This window comes from Culex quinquefasciatus, chromosome 2 (genome assembly GCF_015732765.1).
Source record: "Culex quinquefasciatus strain JHB chromosome 2, VPISU_Cqui_1.0_pri_paternal, whole genome shotgun sequence".
Taxonomy (NCBI): Eukaryota; Metazoa; Arthropoda; class Insecta; order Diptera; family Culicidae; genus Culex; species Culex quinquefasciatus.
Window position 1 is genome coordinate 192,072,169 of NC_051862.1, and position 13,405 is coordinate 192,085,573.

The 13,405-nt window shown below is 42.1% G+C and overlaps 3 protein-coding genes across 3 annotated transcripts; 1 reads left to right on the top strand and 2 right to left on the bottom strand.

The window, feature by feature from the left end:
- Positions 1 to 1,739: 1,739 nt before the first annotated feature.
- On the bottom strand, positions 1,740 to 3,311 carry LOC6031862 (zinc finger protein 429). The gene is made up of 5 exons (XM_001842511.2): positions 3,088 to 3,311; positions 2,799 to 3,031; positions 2,593 to 2,736; positions 2,437 to 2,531; positions 1,740 to 2,371 (listed from the first exon to the last, which is right to left on the bottom strand). Exons 1-5 carry the CDS (start codon positions 3,211 to 3,213, stop codon positions 1,821 to 1,823), a joined length of 1,149 nt encoding a protein of 382 aa, XP_001842563.2. The 5' UTR covers positions 3,214 to 3,311; the 3' UTR covers positions 1,740 to 1,820.
- A 299-nt stretch (positions 3,312 to 3,610) lies between these two features.
- LOC6031863 (coiled-coil domain-containing protein 40) lies at positions 3,611 to 6,668 on the top strand. The gene is made up of 6 exons (XM_038253348.1): positions 3,611 to 4,437; positions 4,493 to 4,635; positions 4,692 to 5,083; positions 5,138 to 5,450; positions 5,509 to 6,284; positions 6,343 to 6,668. Exons 1-6 carry the CDS (start codon positions 3,635 to 3,637, stop codon positions 6,562 to 6,564), a joined length of 2,649 nt encoding a protein of 882 aa, XP_038109276.1. The 5' UTR covers positions 3,611 to 3,634; the 3' UTR covers positions 6,565 to 6,668.
- On the bottom strand, positions 6,629 to 9,525 carry LOC6031864 (mitochondrial basic amino acids transporter). The gene is made up of 3 exons (XM_001842513.2): positions 9,018 to 9,525; positions 8,251 to 8,439; positions 6,629 to 7,832 (listed from the first exon to the last, which is right to left on the bottom strand). The coding sequence occupies exons 2-3, from the start codon at positions 8,282 to 8,284 to the stop codon at positions 6,724 to 6,726; spliced, it is 1,143 nt and encodes a 380-aa protein (XP_001842565.1). The 5' UTR covers positions 8,285 to 8,439; positions 9,018 to 9,525; the 3' UTR covers positions 6,629 to 6,723.
- Between the last annotated feature and the right edge of the window lie 3,880 nt (positions 9,526 to 13,405).

Here is a 13,405-nt window from a genome sequence, read left to right on the forward strand (position 1 = left end):
AAAACTGTGTTATTTGATGAATTCTAACATCAACATTCAGCTAAAGTTTGCTTGAACGCTTGAAAATATAATAAAAAGTTTAACAAAAACGCGAAACACTTCACTGAAATATTCCATAGCCGCCCGAAGCACCAGGAAGGCAAAGCAGAAATTTATGGTTTTGATTTCCTTGAATTCTAGCAAATTTGTATATACAATATCGATTGTTTTGATGTTAACAGCTCATTTGAGACCTAAAGAATGCCATTCACTAACATTTCAGTCCATATTTGTGCGATTCATAAGCAAAATCGAATGTCCGGAATTCGAAGTAAAAGTGTTTCGAATCAGCTTTCATTAGTTCGAAGCACAACAAGTCATTTTAATTTTCAAATTCTGATGAAAAAATGTTAGAAAACACATATTTTGCATGTATTTTTTTAAAACTGATATGTCTACATTTCCAACTTAGGCCGATGCAAATATTTAAAAATGTTTTTGTCCCTCGGCCCTGGCCGAGGTCAAGGGGGGTTAAAAAAATTAAAAAATATAAAAATTTAAATAACAAGCCATAGCCTTCACATTTAAATGAAAAAAGTGTTTTAAAATGCATTTTACACTTGTTCAGTTGTTTTGCAATCTCTAGTTTTCAAAAAATCTAAGATCTGACAAAAACAAAAATTGTATCGAAAAAAAAGATTTTGCATCGAAAATTTTCAAAAAATCTTAAGATTTTTTTAATAAACCCAAACATGCTAAAATGATTTTAAACGCAGAAGAATGTATTTTAATTTGATTTCAGCTGGTTGCACTTGAATTTTCATTGAAATTTTGAAGTTTATTGTAAAAATATTTTTTTTGCCCCCTGATTTTTCGGCCCAATTTTGAAGGGGGTTACTAAGTGTCCGGATTTCGAATCATGACTTTATAGCTGTTTTCAACCTTTTTGTAGCAAGAAGTTGATATAAAATTTGTGAAATTCTTCTTTCTCTAATTCAAAGGGTAACAAGGAAACAATTAATTTTATGGCATCGTATTTTGTACATTGCAGCTACTTTTCAAATAATTCATATTTTGTCATTTTTTTTTGTTTTGTCATTTTTTTTTTGAATTTCATCATATTATTTTTCTGAAATACTTAAATTAAGTAAGGGACCCAAAAATGCAGTCAATTTAAGAAGTAAAACTGAAACGATGATTAGAAAAATAATAACAGGCAAATCAACTAAACTGAAAAAATTGAACCAAAGCGATTGGTAACGGAGCGGAACATAATTGTGTAGTGTTTTGCTATCCATATAAAAGTTGAATTATTGCAACAAGTTTGAGCCACTGTTATGTAAATGCAAAGTTTATATTTAAAATAGTCATCACACAAACTGTTTTGTATCTTCGGATTAGTTACTCGGATACACGTCAATTCAAGTTAAGCATAGGATATCTAGTAGTTGTTACTATCTTAAAATATTTAGACTAGAAATAGCGAAAAAATAAACTGACCATAATCACTCAAACTTCCACCTTAGCAACTTGCGTTACAAAAGTGCTTCGATTCCAAACAGGTACAGTACACACACCCACACGTTGTTGTTAGTTTAGCGCTAGAAAATGTTAAGACGACCAAAAAAGCTTAGGTACAATAATATATCAAGTGCGAAGAAAAGTGCGATTGATAGAGCCAGCTCTGAAACTGACTCTCTAATTGCGGATTGTTTGTTGCGAGAACGTGACTTTTCGGAAGAAATAATAAACCCAGCTGCTCTGTTATGAAACTTAATCTGTCGTAGACGCTTTTAATAAATATCCGAAAAATAAATAAATGAGAAAATGCTTTTCACCTCTTAGTATGGATGAAGTCGCTGTGCCGGATGCATTTGGGTGTGATAACCCCCCTGGGTGTGGGTGTGCGTATGACTGTGGGGCAACATCCCAAGGCCCACCCCCAGCGGAGTTGGCCCCAGACTGTGGTGGGGTGCGATGGCAATCGGTTGTTGGATTTGCGTTTGCGGGGGCGGTGGCATCAGCGGAACCGTCGGTGGCATCGGATTGTGGATTCGGGCGTGATGGTTCAGGATGTCAGCCGTTGCAAACACCTTGTGACATTCGATGCACTTGTAACTTTCGGTAGAACGATCGTTGAGGTGGATCTTCTTCTTGTGCGCTACCATATCCCGGTTGCGGCTGAAACTCTTTGCGCAAATATCACAGTGGTAGCTTTTGATGCCCGAATGGGACACCATGTGCCGGGTGAGGTCACCGGAAGTGATGAAAGCTTTGTTGCACGAGGGGCAGACGTGGTCCCGCTGGTTGGAGTGGATTTTCTTGTGGGCCTGGAAGTTCCCAAGGGCGGAAAACTGTTTGCTGCAGATTTCGCACTGGTACGGCTTTTCACCTGGAGGGCATCGAAATAATGTTGAGGTCTTGATATCCAATTGTGATTGAATAATTTAACCTTACCGGTATGCGTCCTTAGATGTATCGACAGATTGTGCTTCTGAGCGAATCGTCTGGTGCAATAACTGCAAGCAAACGGCTTCTCTCCACTGTGCGTTCTGAAGTAGATAGTATAAGATATATTACAAGAACTAAAATGTTTCAAAATGAATCGTTTACCTCAAGTGCATCTGTAGTTGAGCGGCACATTTGAACGTCTTATGACACTGGTAGCAGGTTTGTGGAAGCTTTGGTGTTGGCTTGGGACCTCGCTTCTTACGGTCCTCCGGTAGTTTGGGTTTGTATCTGCTTCTACTGGATTTCCTGCAAAGCAAGATCATGTTGATGATGTGTCAACTAGCTTTAAATATGTAAAGCAGCCATACTTTTTTGTAACTTTACGCTCGGAATCCTCCGCTTTCTTTGCAGTCAGCAGCCATGTATCATCCGTCATGGTTTCTTTGTCCATGGAATTACTGTACACTCCGGTCATCAGCCCAATGTACTGTCTCAGTCTCATATCCGAATTTTCACACTGTTGCTTCAGATGGAAGGCGACTCCCAGCCGGTACATGCAATTGTTGCAAATCGTCGGTGGTAGACCATCGTTTTTGGATACCTAAATTATGATTCATTATATTTAATCAAAAATGCACAAACAACTTGCTCACAAACCTTAATGTTGGCACACATGACCAGCATATCCGCCGGAGCCATGGCCACCAGATCCGTGCTGAAGATAGACGTAAACACACCTTCCTCCAAACAAACCCGACACAACCTGCTAATGTTATAATCCATGGCCTTTAATTATGCCACAACTTTAAACCATTCTCGCCCAAAAACCCAGCACGAAAAATCCAATTATTGATGGGCCAGCTCGGGGAGGACTGTTTATGTTTGGCCACTCACCGAGAATCGACGAAAGGTTGTCACTTTCGTTCCGGACACTCACGCCGCGTCTGTGTGGCGGCCATTTTTGTACATTTGAATCCATCTTCTATTTGGCGCGCGCATGCAGTACCTACCTACTTGTTGCATGCAAGTTCACGTGCGCTGGGACCAAACCACGTGTTGCGTACGAGTTTGTAGCCGGGGTGATTTCCGTTTGATCGATATCCTGACCGGAAGCGACAGGCGCGTAGCAACCGGCGACTTAGTTTATTACTGACGCCAATTTTAAAGTTTAAGGACGATTGGACGAACAGGCTGCGTTTTAACTATGAATCCTGAGGAGAACCCAACTTCGATCAGTGTCCAGGCGGATGAGTTTAACGCGTCGATCGTGGACCAGTCAGGGGTGCTGGAGAAGGATCACCCGTTGCTGGAGCGGTTCCAGCAAGCCCTTAAGGCTCACCTGCTGCGGGTGAAGGACCAACTCGAAGAAGAGATTGCGGAGTTGGACCATCGGCTGGAGCAGAATGAAAAGGACTCCGAGGAGGTCGGTGCCCGGCTGTACGATCTGCAGGAGGAGATCGACAGCCAGAAGGAGCTGCTGGATATCTACGGAAAGGAGATCATGGAGGTCTCCGCTAGACGGAAGATTGCCGAGGAAATGGCTGCCGGCTACAAGAAAGAGTATGACGAAGAAAACCTGAAGCTGAAGGAGTTCAAAAGGATCCATAACGAACATCTGGTTGAACTGGATAATTTGACCATCCTGGAGGCCGAGTTCTCCAAGTGGGACCAGGAGATCAAAGACGAAATCGCGGTTGCCAAACGGGTTGCTAGCAAAGACGTCAAGGACCAAATGGCAGCGGCAGAGGAAAAGAGAAAGAAAGATTTGCTTGTGTTCAATCTGGATGCGGAGGTTCGCAGGAAGGAACGTGAGCTAGAGGGAATCGAAGAGCAGATTAAAGAACAGGAGGGTGCTACCGACGTGATCAATAGAAGCTTGGCGGATGCCAACTCAGATCTCGAGGTGCTCCAACATGAGCACAAACGGCTGTTTCAAGCGTGGGGCGAAGTGATCGTAGCCATTCAGCAGCGTGATAGAGTTCTTTCCAGAACTAAAGAAGAACTGGAGTATGTAGCATAAGTTGAGGAAGGCTTTCTCAAAATAAAAAAAATTTGTTTACAGGAAAGTTTACGAGGAGCACAAGGTAATCAAGAGCAAGACTGATATCACCAAGAAGACCGCTGCCAAGGAAATGGAACAAAACGAAAAGTTGTCAGGGTTCAAGGCAAGAATCCAGGGCGATATCAATGTACTGGAAAAACAGGGTTTGTATACTCGATTCGCACTGAGTTCTATAAATAATGTGTTTATTATTAAACAGTTAACAAAGAGCAAGAGGAGGAGGACAAGCTGACGCGCGAGTTGGATCACTACGCGTTGATTCTGGAACAAACCGAAGCGGACATGTTAAAGGCTCAGCAGGAGGGACTCCTGATCGCGAACCACCTGAAATCGCTTCGCCAAACGCTGAACCAACAGAATCAGAAAAAGTTCGAACTTGAAGAGCAAATTTTGGAGCTGCTGCAGGATCAGATAACCACCGATAAAGCGGGAGAATCCCAGGGTAAGACACTGCGTGAAACGCAGGAGAAGCGTAGGGAGCTGGAAATCGGAATGTCCGACACCGAGCACAAGCTGTCTATTGCGCTGCTGGACTTGGAGAAGTGGCGTGGAATTGTGGAAAAGTCCAAGGGAGAAGTATCGCAAATTAAGGTCTTGGTGCTTAAATATGCTTTGGAAGTTTAGTACTGGAAGTTTATTTTGCAGAAGGAGCACGATTCTCTGGACAACGAGGCGAGAAAGTACGACGACGAAATAAAAATCATTAAGGAAATCATAGCGACCAAGTTGCGCAAGCTGGACTCGTTGAATCGTCAACTGGAGCAGTTAATTACACAAGCTGGTGGTCACGAACTGAATCCGGACGAGCTGAAGCTGCTGGACGTGCAGCACGATATCCTGGAGCTAGACGCTAAGATTAAGGAAGCACAAGAAAATTGGTTGAAGCTGCAAAACAGTGTCGTAAGCCTGTCGGAGAAACGTGTGCAGCAGTTGAACGATATCAATTATTCACGAAAGAGTAAGTTTAGAATTTCTGGTTTTATGAACTTGAACAAATTGTCTTTCTTTTCAAACAGAGCTGTTGTTAGTCGAGCAAAAGGCTATCAAAATCGAAACACGCCTCGAGGAAGTTTTGAGTGAGAACCGGGAGATTGTACGCTCTCTGTCCACGCTCAATTCACGGCTGGACACGGTCAGTCTGGAGCTGTTCAAGACTAAGAAAACTCACGAGAAGGAAGAAATGGAGTGTGAGATTTCGCACCAGCAAACCACGGAGCGTTTGAGAGAGGCGGAACTGTCCGTGCTGAACCTTGAGCAAGATCTGGCCGATTTGGGCAAGGAAATTGACGAGTGCAAGCAGGAAGTGCTGGACAAGCACCGCGAAGCGCTGTCCTGGGAGACCAAGTACAAAATGTCTTACGAAGCGAAGAAGTTCAAGGATGAAGAGTCGGCGCAAAACAGCGAGATCGGTATAATGAAGGCTGAAATCCATCGCATGCAGGTTCGGTTTTTGCAGCTTAAACGTATGCAGGAGAAGCTGGTTACCGATTTGGAGAATACGGTTCATCACAGGGAACATATTTTCGATTCCGTCAACGCAAGGGAGAAGGTTTACGGGAGCAAGTTCAAGTCTCGCTCGACGATGCAGCACAAGATTAACGAGTTGAAAAACAAGCTGAAAATAGTATTTGGGGAAATTTCGGACACCGAGAAGAACTTGATTGAGATCGATACAGCTCAAAAATTGCTGCAAGCGGAGATTGAGAACAAGTCGCAACAAATAGAGGAGGAAAAAATTCAAACAAGTCTGATAAAGTCGGAAATCGAGCAGGCTACACTGTTGAAACAAGAGGTATTTCTCAAGCTTTGTTAAGGTTAATTGGTTGAGGAGAATATTATTTTTTTTTCAGAACTTGGACTACATCGTACGCCACCAGTATCGCGCTAGACGATACCGTGCATTTGCCGGCGCTAATCAACTGCCCAAATTTCGGAATGAGATCCTGATCCAGGCCGACTTGCAGCGCCAGCGTGAAATCAACGAAACCATCGGTGGAATTGTGGAGAACTTGATGATTGATTTTCCCGGACAGAGATTTAACCTGTCCAAGATTTGGCAAACTTTGAAGTAATTTTTAACACTTGAAATTTTGGTTTGGTTTGGATTGCTTCAGTGTGAATTGCAAGTGAGAGTTATTCAAAACAATTAAATAAAGCTTTTATTTCCGAACAACAATACACTGTAGGTGCTGAGGTTTTTTTTTACGTAAATGCATATCAAAAAGAAAATTCTAATCTAAAAAGGGGAAGCGCTTGCAGTATTCTGGGTCGGAAGTTTGCAGGTATTCGTTGAGCTTGGTATAGTATTGGCCGCCTTCTTCGTTGACGTGCAGGTCATGCGCGAGTTCGTCCATTTCTGCGCAACAAACCGCCTCGTGGAACCCGCCGAGGAAGCTCAGGAACCGGAATGTGTTGTGTTTGATTCTGAGCACGTGGTTGTCGTGGATTTCGTGGTGCCGTTTGTTGAGTGTTACCTTTACGGCTCCGGCGGGTTGTTGCACCATAAGAAGAGGTTCCACCGAATTCAGTTCGAGGTTTACACCGGGTTCATCAAAAAACTTCATCACGTAGGACACTACCAGGAAGCATACCGCGTTCATCGGAAAGGCTCGCAGCAGAGTTGAGGCCAGACCTCGGGACAGGAACGAAAGCCCTTCTTCGGCGTAACTTTTTCGTAAGCAATCCTTGATGCCGTTGTACTGTGGCTTTCCAGTCATGCCGTCCGCTTGCAGTCTAGACTTTACTACATCGATGGGGAACGTAAACAACCAGGAGATGGTTCCAGCCAATCCACCGGCCATCAGTATCGTAAACGGCGATGGATCTGCTACGGATCGGACCATCATTTCGTACGAGACAAAGTAGCTGGAGAATCCGGGCATATCTCTCGCCGCGGTGATCCCCAGGCCTCGGAATACCCCTCTGAATCCTTCGTTCCGCCAGATAGATCTCGTACATTGCATTGGTCCCGAGAACTTGAGCGCTCCCTTCGGCAGGTTATCCTGTAGCTGAAGTCTCGTTTTCACCAGCTCCATTGGCGAGCAGATAAAACTCTGCGCAAGTCCAGCCGCTGTTCCGGCCAAAAAGTGTGAGTACAGTGAATCCGGATCGGAATTGTTTCGCTGAACATTGCCGTACACTCCGAATACGATTGCGTTGACTGCGGCCACCCCGGCCATGGGACTAGACATGCCGCGGTACAGCCCACGGACGCTTTCTTTGGCGATGATCTTCCGGAAGCAATCCAGCGTGCCCTTGTACAGCGGATTTCGGTGGTCTTGGGTTTGCAGGTGGACTTTGATCGTATCGAACGGGTAGCCAACAACGACGCCGGCACATCCTGGAAAAAAGTGGACCGTGTCATTGGGGATCAACCTGAGGGTTCAACCCGAGCACAAACAAGTTTATGAATGTGATGAGATGCAATGATTGCGTGGATGAAAATATTTATTATGCTTTGGCGAAAACAACGCTGACGAAAGGTCGATGATGATGAGGCAATATTATGTGAAAATAACCATTTAGGTGATATTTACTTTTGTTGGAAGCAACTTGCCATGTATAAACAACACAATCTCTGTTGAAACCATGTGCTTACACAACAGTTTGAAAACTTTTGGCCAAAATGATTTTAATTAAAAATTTTAGATGTTGCGTACATAACAATGGTATAACATGCAATTGGTAAATATAAGACATTACAAATTAAAACGGAGATCATGCGAAACGGAGAACCTTTTCGGTTTATGAACTCATACCTCCTAGACATCCTGCTGCAAAATCAAGCGCCATTTTAGTTTCTATCGGTGGATTTTTAACACTGAAGGTTTACTTAGGCCAAACGCAAATTTAACAATTTGACAAAGTTGGTTCAAATGGTGATCAGGATTATTTAACCTGAGTACTGGTACGAATTATTTGATCAGCCTTAGATGGAGGTTGGCGATCTGTAATCGATGTGAAGATATGGTTGAGAGTTTAGTTTTGGAATTTTCTTAATGCAAAAATCAGTCTAAATTAAATATTTAATAAAATTTCATTAATAATGTTTCTAAAACAAAGGGTTATGTTGAAATTTGTAACAATCTACAACATTATGTTCTACGTAAGTTCATTCTATTCGAATCTGAAGCGGGAACCACCCTTCTTAAAAATTCTCTATCTTGAGTTCTTCTTCTACGACTTTTCTTCTAAGTGCGTCATTGACGATCTAGAAATTCACAGTTAAACCGAATTCTACTTGATTACAACTAGATAGAGCATCAAAATTTGCGCCGATTGCCGATGTGGTTACCAGGGCATAAAACCGAAACCAAATCCAAACTTTGATGAACTGTTCACCTTAGCCTGATAAGACATTAGCACGTAGTACCTCGTTGGGCACCGAAGGTTTTGCCTTTGTGCGGAGTGGAAAGTTTTTGCAAACTGAAGTTGGGAAAAAAGCTTCTGGAAACTTCTTTAGTTTTTGGAACGGGGAATTTAGAGGAGAATGCACTTAAAAAGCTCAGCGAATTAAAGTTCTTACCTTATACTAATAGCACGTCGAATTCGATACGGTGCAATTAGGGGGTGACACAATGGTCATGAACTGTCTATAAGCGGTTTTAATTTGCAGTGAATGCACATCAACACCATTTCTGAAGAGTATCAGCCCCGTCGTATGTGCGTATCCAGGTCAACCCGTGACTGGACAACAACTGGTTCAACTTCACTTGGTGGGACACTAAGGACACGCTAGAGTTCTTCTCTTTCACTGTTTGTTCAACATTAATCCAACGATTGAACTTTCACAAACTTTTTGCGCAGTTAACTGCCCGGTAATCTCTCAGAACAAAAAAAACCTCAACTTGGACTATCGCGGTTCGGGTCCTGGACTAATACTCTCCTCGAGGGGGGTCTTGGCCGAGGGCGTTTCGACCGCGCGTTACGACGTAAACTTCCAGACTGTGACTAAAAATCCGAGTGCCGTCCCTATACCTGAACAAGCACACTGGACCACGCAACGACTGACACTGATCATCGACTCGACGGAGGAGAGTTTCGCTGATCTCTGGCCGTTCCAGGATTGGCTGATCCGTGCTTGTAAACACGAGCGTTATCAGCTGTTGAAAAGATGAAACAAAAAGTAAGAGCATCATGAAGAGTCGTGGATTGATAAGGATGAGCCAGCATCAGCATCGGCAGGACGGCTTGGTGGGGGCCTCGGGAGGAATCCACGAGGATCGTCGAGATGTACTGGAACTCGGAGGCAAGAAGAAAGTACATCGATCTTCGCGGAAGAAGGTTATCTCCTCGTGCTGAATGGGCACTTGAGGCGTATTACCGTCAAACTAGGCAACTGGACTGATCAGTACTGGCAGGCATAACGTTGCGAACGATTCGCGATCCTTGTTTGTCAACTGATACAGATTTTTCAAGGTTGAGTGCGTTTACGCAGTTTCCTTGTTTAAATTTCTTCTATAAACTAGAATTAAACATAAAGATTATCCTACCCTTGCCAAAACCAGTAATTTCAACCGAAGTATCCACTAAAACACCACGCCCCTCCATCTGTTATCACGTGAGTCCAACTGAAATTTGGCTCCTCCTCCCGGACGGTAGACGCACGTGCTCAAGCTTCATGATCACGGGATTGACGCACGAATTGAGCACGAGTTTCAATTCTGGAGCAATTAACGAAATAAAAAACAACATTTCGTCTGGACGATTACTGATATGACCAAATCCGGCTACAGGCCATATAAAAAAACTTATAGAAGGATGTCTGTCTGTTGAACTGTTGTTTGACAAGTGCCTTCTTAGGTTCGTTTAGAAAGACTCCCAGTAAAGTATTTCCCCCATTCAAGTTGTGAAAGCATCACGCTCGAGCTGGGTTGTAACTGATACAAGGCTCGTACGCGTGTAGCTGAATCAATGAACTTAACAAACTTGCGTTTGTAATATGAGTGGTGATGTAATTTCAAAACTGCATGAAACAATTCATTGAGCTACATTCTGCTGATAGTGGAACTTTGTCATGGTTTTGCACTAGTTTTTACTGGCGTAGAAAAGTTTTGTATGGGTTTTAGGTTAGCCACCTAGTTGTAGTTCAAAGTAAGTCACGAAAATCTGCTTTTTTCATATCCAAAAGAATAAACAATCATCAAAATAATCGGATTTATACAATCTTCATCAATTCAAACCAGATTGCATGCAAAAAATGCACTATATTTGTTTAAACAACAGTCTTTGTCAAACCATCGGGGTTTGAGTGTACATAAACATCGATTTTCAGAGGTTATAGAAAGACTGTTATGAAAAATATCATAACGTACTGTCAACTGGAGTGAATCGCACAGTCTGAATAGTGACAGTTGTTTTAGAACACTTTGTAATTTGGAAAACGATGCACTAGTTTTCTTGTTCGATGTCTGTTCTATATGAAACTAGTCAAAAATATCAAAATATTGTGTATCCATGTAAAATTATCATTTGAACCCAAAATAGGACCACACATTGATTTTTTGACAATTTGGCTCAATTCTGAGGGCAAAATTACATGGAAAATCATATTTTTGGACAATTTTCAAATTTCGTTAGGGTGGTCCCATATGGGTTTCCATCGAAAATTAGACTTTTTCAAATGAAGATATTTCGAATTTAAAGAAAAACACCCCCGAGAATTTTTAGCGTTTGTAATGCTGCAACCTGGCGCTAAAAATTTGACTTGCGCCTTTTCGAGATATTTAGGTTTTAAATTTGCTTCTTTTTTACCTTAAAATGCCTGAAAACCTTAAGTCCAAAATGACATGTCAAAAAATAGAACTATTCATTTTTCAGAGCTCTAAAAGTGCCCCGAATATCACACCCAGAACTGGACATCGGTATACGAGAGGATAAAGAGAACGATTCGATAGTAAAATGGTACTGTGTGCGAACTGAGAGGATAACTCCCAAAATTAACGAGAGTACTTTACTCATGGGTTCATCTTCAAAAATAGTTCATCTATCAAAAAAAAGTACCGGTACTGAGACTCGACCCCAAGACCTTCGGCATATCGAACCGTGCCTTTGCCGTATGGGCCACCATGGTTAGGTGACTAAGTGGCGGTCATTTGTCCATATAAGCTACTCAATAGGATGAACTGTTCCAATGAACGAATGAACACGCGAGAGGACTATACTCTCGCAAAATAGCACATTCCTATCCTATCGTTCTTTACCTTTGGGTGCACTTTTCTCTAAAACTTAACCCTGAATTGCCACATTAAAAAACTTGATCTTTGAAGGTTTGCTCATATCGATGCCTCTGTGCTCTGATGTACTAACTGACTTTTGGACAAAAATGAGTTAATGATGCCATCTTTTAGCTAATTAAATTCCCTACAAAACGCTTCTAAGAGATCTGAAAAATTCGTTTCCTACGCGGAGATATCGCCCTGCAACCATTTGTACTAACTGACATTTTCGAACGCATCATGGATGTGCTCTTTTATTTTTCATCATGGCTTGACCTTTTGAAAACACGCAAATCCATAAAAATACGATTACACTATAATATTATGGTAAATTGCCATGTGTCCTTACTAGTTTGAGCAATATTATGGAGCACTATTTTGGAAGGCAATTAGCACAAGTGTGCACATTTGGATACGTGAAGAAGTTGTAAGTTAGAAGAAGTGTGTCAAATAATTATTTAGTGGCAGAGTTTTTTTTTAATTGGATGACCCCTGAGTTAAGCTAAGTGTGACATTGGTAGGTGGATGTTGGGTTTAGAACCACTGCGACCATAGGGTTGATCTATTGCGGTTAGGTGGATGTTATTGTTACGTAGTTTTTGGATTGGACGACCCCTGCAGTTGTTTTAAGTGTGCACAACGACTTAAAAATGTTTTAAATTGGATTTTTGGGTTAAACTAAGTGTAAGATTAATTAGTGGATGTTATTGTTACGTAGTTTTTTTAATGGACGACCACTGCAGTTGTGCTAAGTGTGCACAACTACTTGCGGGGTTTTAGAATTAGATATTTGAGTTAGGCTAAGTGTGATAATGGTGAGTGGATGTTGTTGTTACGTAGTTTTTTTGATTGGACGACCCCTGCAGTTGTTCTAAGTGTGCATAACTACTTGGGGGGTTTTGAATTGGATATTTGAGTGTGGTATTGGTGAATGGATGATGTTGTTATGTTTTTTTTGATTGGACGACCCCTGCAGATGTGCTAAGTGTGCACAAAGACTTAAAAAATGTTTTAATTGCGGTGTATTACGGTGTAACGAATGTCACGGTGTAAAGAATGCTACGATGCAACGAATGTTGCGGTGTAACAAAGCTACGGTGTAACCATACTACGGTGTAACCATACTGCGGTGTAATGAATGTTACGGTGTAACGAATGATGCGGTGTAATCATACTACGGTGTAATGAATGTTACGATGTAACGAATGATGCGGTGTAATCATACTACGGTGTAACGAATGTTACGGTGTAATGAATGTCACGGTGTAACGAATGTTACGGTGTAACGAATGTTACGGTGTAACGAATGTTACGGTGTAACGAATGTTACGGTGTAACGAATGTTACGGTGTAACGAATGTTACGGTGTAACGAATGTTACGGTGTAATGAATGTTACGGTGTAGCGAATGTTACGGTGTAACGAATGTTGCGGTGTAACGAATTTTACGGTGAAACGTATGTTGCGGTGTAACGAATGATGCGGTGTAATCAAACTACGAATGTTACGATGTAACGAATGATGCGGTGTAACGAATGTTACGGTGTAACGAATGATACGGTGTAACGAATGTTACGGTGTAACGAATGTTACGGTGTAACGAATGTTACGGTGTAACGAATGTTGCGGTGTAACGAATGTCACGGTGTAACAATGTCACGGACCAATAGGTGAACCTCGCCTAACCGGTCCATTT

What these genes read in the sequence shown, in the direction of transcription:
- LOC6031862 (XM_001842511.2), bottom strand. Translation starts at nt 3,213, where the DNA reads ATGGATTATAACATTAGCAGGTTGTGTCGGGTTTGTTTGGAGGAAGGT. An exon ending in TCATGTGTGCCAACATTAAG is followed by an intron (nt 3,032 to 3,087) that starts GTTTGTGAGCAA and finishes ATCATAATTTAG; the next exon opens with GTATCCAAAAACGATGGTCT. An exon ending in GAGCGTAAAGTTACAAAAAA is followed by an intron (nt 2,737 to 2,798) that starts GTATGGCTGCTT and finishes CTTGCTTTGCAG; the next exon opens with GAAATCCAGTAGAAGCAGAT.
- LOC6031863 (XM_038253348.1), top strand. Translation starts at nt 3,635, where the DNA reads ATGAATCCTGAGGAGAACCCAACTTCGATCAGTGTCCAGGCGGATGAG. An exon ending in CAATGTACTGGAAAAACAGG is followed by an intron (nt 4,636 to 4,691) that starts GTTTGTATACTC and finishes ATTATTAAACAG; the next exon opens with TTAACAAAGAGCAAGAGGAG. An exon ending in GAGAAGTATCGCAAATTAAG is followed by an intron (nt 5,084 to 5,137) that starts GTCTTGGTGCTT and finishes TTTATTTTGCAG; the next exon opens with AAGGAGCACGATTCTCTGGA.
- LOC6031864 (XM_001842513.2), bottom strand. Translation starts at nt 8,284, where the DNA reads ATGGCGCTTGATTTTGCAGCAGGATGTCTAGGAG. An exon ending in TGCAGCAGGATGTCTAGGAG is followed by an intron (nt 7,833 to 8,250) that starts GTATGAGTTCAT and finishes ACTTTTTTCCAG; the next exon opens with GATGTGCCGGCGTCGTTGTT.